This window comes from Dermacentor variabilis, chromosome 7 (assembly GCF_050947875.1).
Source record: "Dermacentor variabilis isolate Ectoservices chromosome 7, ASM5094787v1, whole genome shotgun sequence".
NCBI classification, from domain to species: Eukaryota; Metazoa; Arthropoda; class Arachnida; order Ixodida; family Ixodidae; genus Dermacentor; species Dermacentor variabilis.
In genome coordinates, this window is record NC_134574.1 from 85,905,617 (window position 1) to 85,923,193 (window position 17,577).

The following is a 17,577-nucleotide window of genomic DNA, read 5'->3' on the forward strand; positions in this document are numbered from 1 at the left end:
CGCGACCAATCAGAGCTGTTTCGCTTCCACCGTGGAGGAAAACGGCAGGAAAGGGTAAGACGCGCGTGACGCCAGCCTCGTTTTCCTTCAGTTCATTCTCCGAAAAAGAATAGCACGGCCACGGCTTCTGCGTTCCCCGAAGAGCTGGCAGCTTTCCACGAGTGGCGCCGAGAACTTGCCCGTGAAAGGATTCGCCATCGGCGCTCCTATTTAGCCGTTGGAGACGCCCGAGCCCAGGCAATCAGGCAGCAACGATAAGATCCCGAGCTGAAAAAGCAGGATGCCGAACCAATACGGCACCGCATTACCTGTGGGTTACAACCATGACGAAGGTCAGGTGCACGCAGGACGAGCTTCGCTTACCCCAATTTCTGGTAGGCGAAGGGTTAGTAAGGTATTTAATTCTCTCTTGAACTCATGGTAAATAAAGGTGTTCCCTTGTTGAACGTGCTGCGCCTAGTCTATTGCGAGTAGCACGGTTGCGAGATCCTTACAACAAAGTGACCTGTAGAAATAAGCATTTTCGATGTACAAAGCACTTCGTTATAAAGGCTTTTGACATATACAGCTCAGGTTGTCTTACAGCGAAGCAGTTTATGGCTAGGCTCTGGCAGATCTCGTCTCCGTAAACATAGATTAACAATTTTTCATATGTGGGCCCATCCCGAAGGAACTGCAATCCCGGATCGACCCAAGGCGGAGGTGAAGCTGGCGTTCAGCATTCCCCATAAGTGGACCAATCCCGAAGATAGGGCAATAGCCCTCGTTCAAAATTTTAATATAACATGTCTCAGCGCATCTCGGAAACAATCCCACATTATAGTGTTTGTTGGTTTTTTTTTCATTTGTTGAACTTGAGAATGTGCGGTCAATATGGTTAATAATTCGAAATTTCACGCAAGCACACGTCCTAGCACTGCGAAAACCGTGATGGCTATCTCATTATACGTTGACGTTTCGATTTCGGGCTCTTTTAATGTTTCAAAATAGGCAGGTCGCGCTTCATCATATGAAAATTAACATGGCCCTTGTGCGGAATATGTGCTGAGATGTTGTAAGGCTTTTGAGTCTTCGTTCAAATCTTCTTTGTTGCGAGTGACATTCTATGTAATTACGTATCTCCGCAATTGGCAATTTATTGTATGACACTGGGAAATGTAGTTCAGGTGTTGTGTAGATGTACCAAAAAAAAAATTTCACGGCCGTGCTCTTGGGAAGTTGAGAAATGAGTTTATTACGTTTCAAGAGACGGACAGTGGAATAGCAAGAAGAAAGCAGACTATCATGAAAACTAATTTGGCAGCCGGGTACACTTGTTAGCTGTCCAAATTAGTCAACATATATTATGCATCGCCACGGAGAAGTAAAATGCGAAAGAGAGGAGTAATTGCAAAGTGGCTTCGAAATGCAGACTGTGAAATCCTTCGGCAAAAGTTGCTTCCGAGCTTCGAATTTATTAACCACTTATGCTGCCTCCGTAGCTGCTTCCGCCGAGGCCTGAGGCCATGCTGTCGCTGCTGCCGCCATAAAAGGGCGGTAACGGGACCTGCTGTTGCTGCTGCCAGTAGGTGCTCGACCCTCCATACCAGCCAGGGTTGCGCGAGATCGTTAGCGTTCCCTTTGCGACGAATGGCAGAGAATACTGCATGAAAGTAAAGAGACCAATGAGCTCCGGTGCTGCTACAAGCAGTTTTCTCTACGGAACCTAGCAGTAGCATTAGAAAAAAAATGCATTTGCAGGTCGCTCAATTGAGAAAACTTACGTAAGAGGTGAATAGTACGCTATAAATGGGAAGCCACCAACTAAGTGTGTGTATACAATAACGTCGCACGTGTCCTCAAGTTCAAATTTTACGGCTTGTTTGTGCGATGTTGTTTCGATAATCCAAACGCGCTTTCCTAATGGTTCACCCCTCACATTTTCTCAAGCGCTATCAGATTCCTCACAGAAGCAAACTTTTGAGTTAATAATAATTCTAACAGTTAGTTCGTTCCCCAAAACTACAGGCAGTTGGAGCTGGAATAAAAGAAAACGAGAAAATGCTCGCCTATAAAATATTGCACCCGAAAGACTGGCATCCAGAAAATGAAAGCTTCTTTTCTGAAACCGTAGACGTTCGAACCAGTTTGCATCAAACTGCTGTCATCAATGATGTTGTTTTTGCTTGTTACGAGTCTAAGAAAAGGTCATATAAGCCTACTTATTGCAATATTTACGGTATTTATTACAAGAGATAAAAATCCACGTGTCCTGATTTGCAAAATGCAATCGTCGTCCACTACAGGGTTGCTTGTTCTGGCCTCCGAGATGGGTGCACAGACGACACTGCTCGCATAATCTGTGTGAAACGCTAAGCCTTCCCCTAAATACCCAGCTGCGTTTCTGCATGAAAGCTCAATGGTTAGCGTACTCCTCTCCTATGTATGACGGGATTTCAAATACAAGTGGAAGTGGTTATGCAATTTTTCTTCCTTTTCACGCGGCTGCAGATGCTATATATATATATATATATATATATATATATATATATATATATATATATATATATATATATATATATATATATATGTGTGTGTGTGTGTGTGTGTGTGTGTGGCCACGGGGTTCTGTTAATTGCAAAAGTGGCTATAGTTACTGCGCTCCAGTATCTAGAGCAGCACGTGGAGCTTACAGCAATAAAGTCGGTGCAACGAAGTGCATGTTATGTTGAACAAAGGGATCCTTTCAACTGTGGGTCTCGTTGTTCTCAAATGTACCAGGACTTGAGCGACATACACAAAATGAAGCAGGACTAAAGGTACATGACATATTTGGTCACTCCGACTTTCTGTGGAGCATTGTTGGAGACTTGCCCAATAAATATCAATCTCATATAAAACCCCTATTTTTTATAACCCATAAGAGGGTTGTCCCATACACTATACGAAAACATAGAGCCTTTTATGTGAGCGCCCTAAAGTTTGTGTTGAATATACTCACCCTAGAACCTATTCGTTTTTTACGGTAAGGTGTTCTACATGGTATGAGAAAATGAGGGTTTTCTATAGGATACCATTGTATTCTGTAGAGATTACTTGGTGTTTCAGCAAGCGCTTTCAAAAAAGTTTGTTTTTAATTGCCTGTGGCAGCTATATGGCTCATATAAAGTTAATGATCCAGTCCACTTGAAGAGGCGGCCATTAGCTGCATAAAAATTAAATTACATAACCGACTAACTAACAATCATTAATTAATTAAATTTTTACGTAACTACCTTGTGGCACATATTGAAATTCACCAATACTACCCGGGGAGTTCGCAAGGCTGATCCACTTGGAACAAGTTCTCGCGAGTTCTGGCATGTTATGTTGGAGAAAATATTTGGGATTGGTTGACACGTCATCATACGGTAAAGTGAGGGCCAATCCCGAAGTTAGTGCGGCAAAATATTTGGGTTCGACGCTCCTCCTGCTCCCCGCACTCGACTAGTGGCGCGATTAAATGACCTGCGCAGTGACTCAGCTCCGATATAAACTCCAACTCGCTCAGGAGGACTGTGTCAATCATCGACTGCAACTGGAGGTCGAGTCTCCTTGAAACTTTCTCAGTTTCGGCATCAAAAACATCGATGTTTGCGAGCGCCTTGTGACGCACCCACTACCATTTCAAGCGTGAAACTTTCCACGGAGATCGCTCTAGTCTAACAAGATCTGAAACTGTGCTTTTCACGGGGTCGAAAATTTCATTGCAGTTGGCCTTTGGGCAACGTAGACGAGGCCACATTGCACTATCGAACAGGGCTAAATTGGTGTGTAACGTACGTTGCGGTTGGCTTTCCTTGAATCAGCCACGCCAACTGTACCAGTCCAATACATTTAGAGCCCTATAAGTTTCAATCAGGCGAACTTTTCAGCAATTTCACCAGCCTGAAAATACAGCAGTAGTGTACATATTTGTTCAGCGAATTACCTTCGCAGTTGGGGGGTTCACCCGCTTCGTTCGTAAGTTTCAGCCAAGGGTGCTTAAACCTCCTTCCCTGCCTAATACTGAGTCGATATTCACTCAAATACACGAATATTTTTTCTTTGGGGGGGGGGGGCTGTATACATATATTATGTACTAAGATTCATCGGCACTCAATAACGCTCCTACTTGCGCCTACACGCACTCGCAACCACTGACTCGCGTTCATACTCGCTTTTATTCATAGTTGCCTAATAGGGATCATACTCGCATCCACTCGCAATCTCCAGCACTTCCGTTAACGCTTAGTTCCTCTGTAACTCACTGAGACGGACTGACTGGCGTTAACCGGCACTCAGTCTTCCTCCTCACTCTCACGGTAACTCGCACTCCCTGGTCCTCATTCTCCGATTGCAATCGAGATCAAATTATATTTTCTTGCGTTATGTTTGTGAAATCAGTGGGGAGTGAGCGCAAGTAAGTGTTGTCACGAGTGAGTATGCCGACCTATGGCTTCGTCTACCGCCGACCTATCTTTGCGATTATGTGAACGTTAGTGTCCTTATTTATTTTTCGCCACCTACGTATTATCTTACGTAGCCTTGTCGACTAGTTCGCTCCCTTTTCTTATACAATGGTCTTTGTAGCTGTCCAGATATGCACGGCAATTCTTACCGTTGACATTTTTTATTTAAGACAAAACAAAGCCGCTGTCCACGGCGCGCCATAAGGAAACAAGAACATCCAACTATGTACCGCGATGAACTATGCCTAAATTAATCGTTCCTGAATGTGAGCTCGTAAGGTAGGGTTCAGGCAGGATTGCTCAAAACTTAAGAAAAAGCACTTTTTTTTGTTTCTCACAACATATGGATAATACGAGTCGTATCCTCCGCCCTTGATTCCGGTTTTGAATGTAGTCCCGCTGTAGAATCCTCCCTGGAAAAAAGTGACAATCATTAGTGGCCGCGCGATATCACTTGCGTATTTTACTTCTAAAACTGCAATATTTGTTTAAACTTATAATAGAACCCCGCCATCCACTGTCTGACGCCTTCGTTCACTTTTTCGACAGCGCTCCCTATTGAAAATCCTGGTGCTTTTCCAGAAACATATATATATATATATATATATATATATATATATATATATATATATATATATATATATATATATATATATATATATATATATATATATATATATATATATATTGATACTGCAGAAGACCGTTTGCCTGCTATCGCCGGACAGATGTCGCTCTCAGGCTTTCCACTACGTGGCGGCATTCGTGTGTATTCGTGTGTGCTACAATCGGTCCTGTATCTTGCGTCCGCATCAGTTGAACTTGAAGCATCTCTGGGTATTCAAAAGCACTCATCCTTTGTGAAAATTAATTTTTACTAATTTGGCGAGTTCGTTATTGTCGCCTCATGTGCCATCAAACCTGAATTAGGAAAGCAATACCTCCTTTGTTTTAGCAGCAGTTCCCAAAGCGCATTTGTCTCAGAATGTTTCACTTCATGTTTTCCTTATGGAAATCTGAGCATATATTTTTGTGTGGTGTCCTACGTGTAGTCAAGATATGTTTCAGGGCTGACGCCTATTTATGCTTGGAACTTTCTTCACCGGATCACCGCATTTTGTTATCTGCGATCTTCGACTGCGCTTTCCTTATTTGTCACCCACTCTGTGACCCCAATAGTCCAATGGTTATCTCTCATACGCACCACGTGTCCAGCGCAAGTCCGTTTACTTCTCATAGTTTAGCCCGAAATATCGGCTATCCTGCTCTACTCTTTAATTCACGCCCCTGTCTTCCTCTTTCTTGAAGCTATGCATATCATTCTTCGTCCCATTGCTCTTTGCGCAGTGAGTAAGTTTTTCTCAAGCTGCTTTTTTAACCTCCATGTTCCTGCCCTCTAATTCAGTAACGGCGGAAAAGCAATGACTTTGCACTTTTCTCTTCAAGCACAGCGGTAAGCTAGGCCTTGATTTGGAAACTTGGTGTAAAGAAACACGAGTTACGAGCTTTTAAATACGCTCCGTTCACAGCTACAAACCAGCCTTCTTGACAGGTGCAGCCGGTTAGCGCGTGGAAAAATCCAGTAGGAAAACTCACGGTATGCGAAATACAACTGTGAAATGTGCAGCTTCCGGCTTTTCAAGCGCTCTACCTATGTGTACCGGCTTAGGCGATATCAATAAACTGCATGGGTAGATAAAAGATTGCCAGCGTTACGAAGACCGAGTAATCTGCTGCAAACCTGCGCGATTTCCCATTGGTCCAAGGGCAAAACATTGCCTTGCTGTTTACTCATGGCTCCCTTTAAAGCGTACTACGCTGAATATTTATGCTGTGCCTCCAGTGTGCCTAGAAAATACTGCTACGAGAAGAGTCCCAGTTTGTAACTACGTATACAGCACAGTTCTGTCCTGCCACTGCGATGACCAGGAGTAACCACATCACGTGCAAATGATCTCCCGAAGAGCACGCATGCGTCCTAGGCACGTTGACATAGGTATATAACACATTTGGCGGCGTTCAACTCATCCACTTTGCGAAAGACAAACTTCTGCGTGTTTTGTATTAATCCATAATGTTTCACCATACCATACCATGCCACCAGCAGCAGCGGAGCAGCCGCCAGCAGCCGATTTTAGAATACTGCACCAGCGTACACCAAACTATAGGTGCAGATTCTCTCAAAACGCTATTCTTTCCCGTCCTTTGCCGCGGTTGCCTCTCTTGCGGCACACATTCTGCTACTCCGATAAACGATGACATATAGTATCGGTTACCTGCTTACCACGTTACGACACCACATTTACTCAACTTTTTTCTTCTTTTAATCAACTACAACAGCTACCCTGGTCTACTTTCTAATTACTACCGCTGTTTTTCTTCGTCTTATTGTTAAGGATGTCATTCTTGGTATCAGTGATGTAGTGATGAAATACGTGGTACACGCAGGTGCTCGTACACGCACGGCGCATGCGCGTACCACGTCTTTCTGTGTCCTTGTCTCTTCGTGCGCTATAAACTTCACCATGTCACACCAACGCGCCCAAAACGCTATGTTTCTGAATTTTCTGTCTCATCGTAAGCTGCACAGTATTTGACTTCTTGTCAAGCTTCTAGGTTATTTTAACAAATTAATAATGGCTTTGGAACATTTGTGGAAAGTGAATGATCTATCTACCTCTCCTAAAGTTATCAATTCTTTTTCATTAGTATTGTATTTCAGCTGCAATTAAATGGCTGACTTTTATCTAACGTGTACATGTGTAAATCATATGCACAACTGTAGTAGAGACTGTAGATCTTGTTATACTCACTTGAGCATAACTTCTGTCGACAGTGATTGCCCCGAGAACTGAAAATTTGAGAAATATTTTATTAGTTATCGTGCATGCGCCCGGTATGGCGAGTGTATGAAAACGCTGTGTTGAAGTTTACTTAGGAGAATGAAAAACAACAGAGAGCTTCATCTTTTGTTGCAATATTCGTCTGTGGGAGTTGGTACTGTTACATTTTATTGCGATGACAACGTACAATGCATCTGGGCTCACTCGACTAATTTTACGCACCTTGTTTCTAGTACGAGCGCCTATTACACGCAAACAAGGTTGTGAATATATCATAAACAGTAAGTAATGGGCCTGCCATATTAAGCACTTACTTCATCCGTTCGGTTTTGCACAGTCAATGTGTGTTCCCTAAATTCTTTCAAGTCAACACTGAAATTAAAGGCCCATGAGAGGTAACTGTAACTGAAGATTAACGCAGTGTTCTTTAGCTTCGACACCTGATATGTTTATAGTTGCAATGATTGATATTGCGTATTATCGCATATTTGACATTTTTGGGATCACGTGTTTCAATGTCCACTATGCAAAGGAGCTGAAAATTACGAAATTGTATACCCTGTTGAAGTAAAAGGCTGCTTATTGAAATAAATGACATTTTGTGACCCGGTTTTGGGTACGTGTAAGTATGGTGTTAAAAGCTTATCTGATGGCTTGATTCAGATGTTGGAGATATGACTCCCCCGGCTACTCATTTCACTTGCCCAGAGTACAAAAATGCATACAAAATAGAGCGAAAATAACGTTTTCATAAAGTGATAAATAGTGTTTGCGCTTGCAATCACTGGTGCATAGCACGTGCAAAAGGTGACAGTGAGAATTTGTACTAGTCAAACGACAGCACATTCGAGCCGTTCGGGATATTGAAACATTATTTGTAACTCGGACTCACGTCTCCGGAGATAACTCATGCATGCCATTGAAACAGCTCCTTAGCCTGGTTTCCGCGCCTTTCATATTCACTTCTACACAAAACATGCAGGCATCTAATGTCAGCTTTGTCATTTGTACGCATTGTGTTTTTGAGTAATGAAACAGCGGCGATATACTTACGCTTCCCATTTTCCGCGAGAACTATTTTTTCCATATATATTCTAGTTGGTGCATCTTTATATGTGGACTTACCCGCATGTAGGTATATTCATTGGTCAGATGCATTCGTCATATAGAAGCGAGGTGAGCTTGCCGTTTGCAATATACTTTTGAGGAGCCCTCCAAAATTTCTCAACATCTCGAATGGAATTCCATTCAATTCTGGGGTTTTACGCGCAAAAACCACGATTTGAGTATGAGGCACGCAGGCCGTAGTGGGGAAGTCCGGATTGGAAGTCCCATGGGAAGTCCATGAGAGGCGGATGCTTTTGCAATTCCTGCCCGTTGAAATCAGGCCGCCGCGGCCGGAATTTGATCTCGAGATCTCGGGCTTAGCAACGCAGTACCATAGCCAGTAAGCCACCACTGCGGGTCCTAAAGTTCTTGGGCGTACGGAATATCATTGGAATAATAGAAAGGCATTACCTATTATCTTTGAGCTGAGAATTGTAATCGCTTAAATATTTATCGATTGCACACCCCTGTTACTGATTTAGACCTTGCGTTGCTTGTAACTTATGCGATAGCTTTATCGCAGTTGTTTTGTGGCCAGCTCACCAAGGCATTACGCCCTGCTTAATCCGTGGTTTCCTGGATTTCCCTGAGCGTTTTAAATTTATTCCGCTGCTGCATGCCCGCTTCCCCATCAAAACTTGTGTACTTCGCTTAATTTTGCAATATTGACTGTCTGTATACAAGTAAAAGAACTTCGTTTTACAAAATTACCGCTAGAAATTCCCCTTTTCGTTTTTGTGAATTCATCTGCGTGATTCGTGGCACATTGTTAGGTTTTTCGCGTTTAGAAAATCCGTTCAAATATTTATTCCATCCTACGAAGAATCACGCCATCTTGCGAGCAAAGTTGCTAGCGTTTGAGCGTAATGCTAGTGTGCTGGTGTATGTCTAAGGGCTGTGTATCTACAAACATCTTGAAACTCGGAATCTGTCCGTTTGAGACGCCATGTCCACATTTGTGGATACGACTTTCAGTTGGTAGTTCTGTCATGTCTATTGATGGGCAAAAATTAGAAGCGCACATTGAGCCTCAGGTGAATAGAATCACCCGCATGCTCAACGTGCCCTAATTTCCCTTCCATGTGCTAGCGTGTTGCTAGAGACGACCACTGCTGAGGGCATTGTCATGTTTTATGGAACGCTGCTCGACGTACCGCGTTCGGGCGTCGACAAAAAAAAAATACTTTTTTTCTCTGTTTTGCGTAATACTTGCGGTCAGTATTTCTATTGTTTATCGGTTTCAAGCCCGTTATGTGCGATCCTTTACATTGAAGATCGAAAAATTATTGATTGCACAAATATATATTTAGTTGCTCGCTAATTACAACGACTCTTGAGAAAATTCGCAAAACGCGAACTTGCCAACTTGGCTTTTTTTTTTTTCGTGGGGTCACGAGTGTCTTGGATAAGGTTGGCTCCATTTTACTCAATTTTAGATAGCGCCTCATAGCTCCCGACTCGTGGGTTCTTTTCATGTACTGCTGATATATAAAAAGAAAATACTGTGTAACCTCGCATAATAATCTATGGTTGCCAGAAAAGAAACTCCCAGACAATTGCATAGCATAGAGAATGAGCGGGTAGTTCGGAAATATGTATGCAAGAAAAGCCTTTTTTACAACGCGTTGCAGGTGCAGTGTCAGTATTCATCAAAATAATCTAACCAAATGATGTTGTGATGTTCAACGTCACAAACCGACACATGGGCTTTTGAGATTGATGTTCTGATCTTACAATAGGTTTACTAACCAGGTGTTCTAATTCTAATTCATGCAAAATGAGAAAACTCTCCCGTATATATATATATATATATATATATATATATATATATATATATATATATATACATATATATATATATATATATATATATATATATATATATATATATATATATATATATATATATATATATATACATTTTGCATGCATTACAATACGGCTGGTAAGGGAGCCTTCGTCCTCGTTAACGGCAGATGAAATCACGCATGACTATCTTCCTATGCAAAACGGCCTAATATAAATTTCCTTTTTCTTTCGGAGCGGTAATTCACTGCTCGCCTTTAAGAGTTGCCATTTGTGTTGTACGCGACGTGTATTATATTATGCTCAAAACCTTTGAGCGAAACTTAAGGAATGCGCTAAATATTGTACGTACTAATTTGTAGGCGAAAAAGGCATTTATTACCATTTGAGTAAGTATAGAATTAGTGACTCTTATAACCAATAGATGTTCGGGCTTTTCTGTCGTCTTACTAATAGTTTTCAAGTTCACACAGCTAGCATGTCATATCTAGTCCGGCGTGCTCAAGGTACTGGAACATTTGTGAGCACAAGGGATAAATGGTTGAAATATGATAAATAATAAAAGAATAAAATATGATGTGACTAATAGCAAGCAACGACGAACACAATGCGGCCAGCGGCCGGTCATGCGATGTCGGGAAAAGGAACGCATCCTGTGCCCATGATTTGCTTCGGGCGTCAAGGTAAAAGCAGCGGCACTTTCGATTGAAAATCCGTCATCTCGGAATATCTCCGAGATCTATGCACAATCCTGCGAGCTGAACGGTATCAATTTTGTCTTGAACGACAAACACGGCGAGGCACGTGACGCACCAGCGCCCTGCTATCGCTCGAACCACGTTGTCTGATCACCGTGTATCTTGCGTTGAGATAATGCGTACTCACGGGCGAGCAAGGTTGTGAAGAGCGCGTGCCTCATCATTCTATCCGGAGCACCGTGCGACGTAATGGGACCTAGAAGGAGCTCGGGCTCGTTTCGAAGGATCAGCTCGCTTTAAGTAGCCATGGCACTCGGAAACGGTTTTGAGTCGCTCTCGCGGACTGTCAAGAAGTTTGTTCGTCTAGGGACGCTCGCGGCTCGGTGCATACATTTATTACTTCTTCTTTAAAGGGGAGGGAGGGGGGCGGGCAATTGGTGAACTGGTACGTGCGCTTCTGAGCACCCTTACGGGCCTCTGTAATTGGTTTTTCTTTTCAGGTGCCCAAAGAGGTCGCACGTGTTCCGAGCGTGCGCTTTTCAAAAGACTCGACAGCGTTCGCATGCAGTTGCAGTCGAGATTCGGAGAACTGAAATACTTCCGCGCACCTTGAAGAATATATAACTGCCTCCAGTTAAACGCGGTGCGTCGGACGCTTTAATGTTTAATGTGGTTTTAATCCGTTAAATCATGAATAACGTGTACAGCTAGCAAGAATACCAGGGAACGCACTGCTCCTCTAGCGGAGATATGCAGGCTAGGTTGGAGGCGTAAGATTGCTTGAGTGTGCCACAAACACGAAACGTTTTATCTGCAAAATTCGTCGCGTATGCTGACACCTAAGACAAGGTGCGCTACGGCGATTATTATTATTATTATTATTATTATTATTATTATTATTATTATTATTATTATTATTATTATTATTATTATTATTATTATTATTATTATTATTATTATTATTATTATAACCTTCCCAGCACAGCAGTGGATCAGCAAAATTTGTAACTTTGTTTACATCTTCTTCCATTCTTTACTCCATTTAGACTATTGTTGTGCGCTACGTATTTTCATCTGAACATTGAGGGTTTATGGCAAACCTTTCTTTGCCTCTTCTCCCAACATTCCGGGCGCTGCTACTGCTGATGTGGTCTTGCTCGCGCAACGCCGCTGGGTTTGGTGCAACACCACCAGATGGCGCTCGTTTCCACGCATCCTGGCCCGTGCCACCGCGGCAGCATTTCGCGGTACGGCACATGTTGGAGCTTGCTCGTCTATGCGACAGGAATGCAGATACTGGGCTGCGAAGGCAGCGTGCTGGGTTGTGATACTGTAAGCATTACAGTTGCCCATAGCGTGAAGAGAGCGCTTGGAGCCAACGCCTCAACAGCATGCAGGCCACAAATGCAGAATGAACACGTAAACACGAGCCAGCAAAGTAACTTCAAAGCGTGCACAAAGCGTCGATGACAACCAGGTCCGAAAGAGGCGTCGCGCGGAACCGTAGCGTATTCGCTGCGCAGCGAAGACGCCCCTGTTCTGACGCAGGAACCGGGCGGTGACCGGCAGCGTTGCTTGACCGCTCTCCTTGTTGATAGGAAGTTGTGATCGCTGCTCTTCCAGCACTTGACACCGATCAAAATTCGGCATGCGTCCACAGTCGCGGCAGGCAGTCAACTTTACAGTGAATAAGTCGAATTTTGATCGGTCTGAAGCGCTGAAAAAGTCCCTATGGCAACTTAGGCGAGGGATTATTGAAGCCGTTATCACTACAAGGGCTTGCAGCACATGTGTTAGGGCCCAATCTTTTGAAGTCTTCGCAAGAAGTACAATTTCTTGAACACTTCAACCGTGCATGAAAGAATTGCACATGTCTTATGAGCATTATTATGCACCTTTCGTTGTTTTTTTTTTCATTTCTGTAATTATTATGTAAATGGAGGCGTTGAAACGCTGTGTAATATGGTGGTTGTGGTGGCGGTGTTGACGTTGCTACAGGCACTATAATCCTGGCAGACATGGCCGCCCATTGCTCCACCCAAGTGTCTTTTCCTGCGCCAGGTATGCCACCATGTGTCCATCAGTCCTGCATATAAAATAATTGTGAGAATAATGCGTGACACTTCCACTGCCATTTTTTTACGGTGGTGTGGGGAACGGGTGACCGTGGTAGCCTGGAAAAAAAACGAAGTCAAAGTAGGAGTCGTATACAGGCCTCCTCCTTCAAACATGAATGATTTTATTGCAAGCATGGAGAAAATAATGGTACCCTTTGTTTTCTCAGATGACACTATAGTCGCTTGTGGAGATTTCAATATTGACCTTTTGAAACAGAATTGTTATGATTACATGTTCTTACTTGAATCACTCTATCTAAAGGATGTCCTTTCTTCTCCGACACGTATTACAAACCACTCCGAAACTCTTATTGCTCACATCTTGTGTAATTTTGAATTTAATGTATCAGCTGGTGTTTACGATGTTACCGTTGCAGATCACAACCCCACTTTTCTCTTCTTACCTCGCAAATACATGTCCTACTTGTGTAATACACGCGATAGAAGATCTTCTTGTATAAATTATGCAGAAGTACGACAATTGCTGCAATGCGTAGACTTTAAGAAATATTTGATTTGTGTGATGGGTTCACACTCAATGTGAAAAATTTATTCAATGTATCTGCAATGCCATTAAGCAATCTACAAGGGTATATGTGCATTACAATTACGAGCGACTAGTGTGTCCTTGGATAAGCAATACTGTACTACAAACATTAAAACAGAAAGACTCTTTTTACCGTAAGTGGAGACGCAACAAATCAAATTCATAATACAGGGAGAGCTTTAAATGCTTTAGAAATAGCTCAGTTAGTATGATTAGAAAATCTAAAAAGCAATACTACACCAACCTTATTAAGAACGAGAGCAGTAATACAAGAAGGATATGGGAAATCATAAAAGAAGTTATAGGAAAAAGCAAAACACAGAGCATTCAACCTGATAAACCATCGACACAAGTTGCTAATAATTTTAACTATTATTTTTATAGCATAGGAACGAATTTAGCTAACCAGATTTTATTCTGTAATATCGTACCTGCCCCACCTAGAATAGTTGACAACGGCTTTCACCTACAAGAAATAAGTCATTATGAACTTATATCAATGATAAATCAAATGCCTCTAAATAAAGCGGCTGGTCATGATGGTATATTCACTAGGATTTTAAAAGACAATATAGGCATTCTCTGCAGTCCCATATGCAATGATTTCAATCTAGCGTTAGCTTCCAGCTCATATCCAGACATATTAAAAACAGCCAAAGTCGTTCCCGTATACATGCCCGGAGATTCGAACCAACCAGAGAATTATAGGTCAATTTCTGTTCTGAGTGTGATAAACACTGCTGAAAAACCAATTTCTAAGAGATTGAAGCGATTTATAAATGAAAACAATGCAGTTTGCCCACAGCAGCATGGTTTTCTTCCCTCCAGATCGACATCAACTGCAGTCCTGACGCTTTCGCAATTAATAAATTCCGCACTTCATCATAATAAATTATTAATAGGAATATCTCTGGATCTAAAGAAGGCATCTGATACCGTTTCTGACTCTATACTATTGCAAAAACTTGGATGTTATGGCGTCACAAAGGGCTCCCTAAAATTTTTTTCTAGCTATTTATCCTCCGGGAAACAAGTGGTAGTAACGGGTGGCTTCTATTCTACATACAACACAGTCACCAGCAGAGTCCCACAACGTTCACATCTCGGTGCTGTGTTATTCTCACTATATATTAATGACCTCCCTAATGCTCCTCAGAACTGAAATGTTCTAATGTACGCAGATTACACAGCTTTATTATTCACAGGCGACACACTTTCTGCACTGCAAACGCATGTGACATCCGAGCTATCAAGAATTTCCTCATGGTTCTTAGAATACAAATTAACTTTAAATAGCAATAAGATAAAATATGTAGTTTTGCAATCGAGGAGAAACAATGTTGGCACCAGTCACATAAATATCACGTTAAATAGAAGCCCCTTCCAAGAAGTTGATTCGTTTAAATATCTGGGCGTCATATTTGACCAACATATACATTGGGAAGCACATATTCATCATGTATGCAAGAAGGTCGCTTACGGCTGTTACTCCCTAATTAAAGCAAAGCAATATTTCCCTCGCGAAGAACTCAAATCCCTTTACTATGCGTTTTGCCATAGCCATATTAATTATTGTTTAGAATCATGGGGCGTGGCTCACATGACATAATTACAACCTTTACAAAAACTACAGAAAAGGGCCCTGAAAATAATTAGCGCTTCAGATTGTACCAGTGATACATTTAATGATATTTTCCAAACACAACATGTGTTATCCGTTAATTCACTATGTAATCGTAATATCTCAATTTCAGTTAATAATACTTTATGCACTAACTTTCCTATTCCTCGAAAGGTCTTTTATCTTCCTACTCGCAATACTAGACATGCTTTAAAAGGTACCCTCAACTTACCAAAGTGTTACAATGTATACGGCGAAAGGTTAACTGAATTCAGTGGTACAAAAATCTGGAATATTTTACCCCTACAAGTTGCAACCGCGCGTTATTTCAAGCACTGTAGCAAATTCTTTTTTTCATGATAACCAGAACCTTTAACTTACTTGAATTGATTATGTAGGAGTATTTTCAGAATGGTTTCTTGTCTGTATAACTCATAACGTATTCCGGAATACTCTGCTGTTGAAATCTGCGCCTGACCTGTCTTTTATAATTTGTCACTGGAGCGCACACTAGCCTTCCCTGGCTACCGTTCCAGATATCTCTATAACCATGATTATGTGAAGAAAAATAAAGCACTTGCACTTGCAAATACAATTTCGTGCTGCAGTGGGTACATGCTGCTTAATTTAAACCCATTCACAGCTCCAAATGGTTGATGTTTTTTGACCTTGGCGCTCTTCAACCATACCTTGCTCATGTGTCAATAAACTCCAATAATCAATCAATCAATGCATGGTTGGTATTTTATGCACTCAAAGTAGTAAACGAATACGCTACATAAGCATGATGGTGAATTGCTTTCCGTACTTTTTGTCGTGCTAGCTTTCGGCAACTCGTTTTGCCTCAGTAGGAGCAGGAGATACAAAAACAATTATTAATAGAAAAGGTGAAGAGATGGAGAAGCAGCAGCGCTTTCAACTTGGGGCAACCCCAACAGTATTTAAACTCAGAACGGAATTTCGTTTTATGCTAACGTAAGTAACTGGTGCATGGCTGAAAAAAAACGAAATGTGTAAGTAAAAAAAATCTAAACCCTGAATGTGGAGTGCCAGAAGCCGCACAGAGGATTGAATGAATCGCCTTCTCTGCAAAGCAAAGGACGCAACATGTCATACTGCTTAATTCTGCGGATCGCGATTTCCTTAGTTCCTGCGCACTAAAGCCACAGCTGCGCTCGCAAAACCGACAACCATCCGCTTGTTAAGTCGGGCATATATAGACGATGGAAATCCTTTATTTCCAGGTACTAACTTGAAACCATGACGTCGGGCATCCTTTCGCGCTTGCTCGCTTTTATGGCAGAAAGAGAAATGCCCAGAAAATTAAAAAAACAACACTTCCGCGTAGGCAGCTGCCGCTTCTTTTCCTCAAGCCACACGCGGATTTTTTTTTTCTTCTCATGCGGGAAACTACGCCGTACACGTTTTGCTTTATGCGTGTATCGTTTGCTTACTTTACAAGCGACAGTAAATCTCTCCCGTCAACTCAGGTGTTACCTGAGATGTGTTAAGTATTTGTTCACGTTTTTCGCGTTTTTTTCTTGTTTTTAGTGCATGTCTACGCTGCTTCACGAAGAACTCTCAATATACGTTTATATTACCAGCGTTCAGTTACTTAACATGCGTCATCACGTAGTCAAAGCACTGTCTACTTACAGTACAAGACGTAGTAACGCACGCGTTAAATTTGTTCTATCGATAAGCACGTCCTCTTTCGATGTTTCATAAATCACCTGCACACAGGTGATTTATGCCCTATGGTCGGGTATGTCACCGCGTAAACTAAGTGCTGCTTTTCACATTCAGGAAGCGTAGAGTCGTTATCAAAGCGTTTTTGAATATAACCTGAATCCAGTGCCAGATGGAACGTAGCAGCACACGTGAAAGAAATAGAGCGTTTATGTTTGCTATAACAGAGAGGTTATTGCTAAACAATCAATCGCTGCGCAGATTGGAGCTGGCTGAGAGCCCTTATGGCCATCTTTAACAAACTAACAGCAAAAAAATGTGTAATCCCAAAGAAAGCTCTCTATGTCATTATCCATCGCATACTTTACTACTGCCCAAGCCTCCTAGGTGCCCGTAATCACCTTCGTGGCCCTGCAAGCACCTGAAAACATGGCACTTTTCAACCCAGGGTCCTGGATGGGCTCGCCCTGCAATACCCGTGCGACACTGCCCGGAAGTCTTGTGTGGCCAACCATATCAAATCAGCATATTGTCCTCTGGTTTATGACATCATGTCTCTGCTTGCTGAGGCGTCTCATACCGGGCATACCGTAGTGCTGCAGTGGATTCCTGGCCATTGTGGAATAGCTGGAAACGAACAGGCTGACGCAGAAGCAAAAAAGGCGCACACTGACGGAACT

General features: G+C 42.2%; 1 protein-coding gene across 1 annotated transcript; it reads right to left on the reverse strand.

The window, feature by feature from the left end:
* Positions 1-1,210: 1,210 nt before the first annotated feature.
* Positions 1,211-11,228, reverse strand: LOC142586902 (uncharacterized). The gene is made up of 4 exons (XM_075697784.1): positions 11,111-11,228; positions 7,283-7,320; positions 4,808-4,882; positions 1,211-1,642 (listed from the first exon to the last, which is right to left on the reverse strand). Exons 1-4 carry the CDS (start codon positions 11,145-11,147, stop codon positions 1,457-1,459), a joined length of 336 nt encoding a protein of 111 aa, XP_075553899.1. The 5' UTR covers positions 11,148-11,228; the 3' UTR covers positions 1,211-1,456.
* Between the last annotated feature and the right edge of the window lie 6,349 nt (positions 11,229-17,577).

What these genes read in the sequence shown, in the direction of transcription:
- LOC142586902 (XM_075697784.1), bottom strand. Translation starts at nt 11,147, where the DNA reads ATGATGAGGCACGCGCTCTTCACAACCTTGCTCGCCC. An exon ending in CTTCACAACCTTGCTCGCCC is followed by an intron (nt 7,321 to 11,110) that starts GTGAGTACGCAT and finishes TCAAATTTTCAG; the next exon opens with TTCTCGGGGCAATCACTGTC. An exon ending in ACTCGTATTATCCATATGTT is followed by an intron (nt 1,643 to 4,807) that starts GTGAGAAACAAA and finishes ACTTTCATGCAG; the next exon opens with TATTCTCTGCCATTCGTCGC.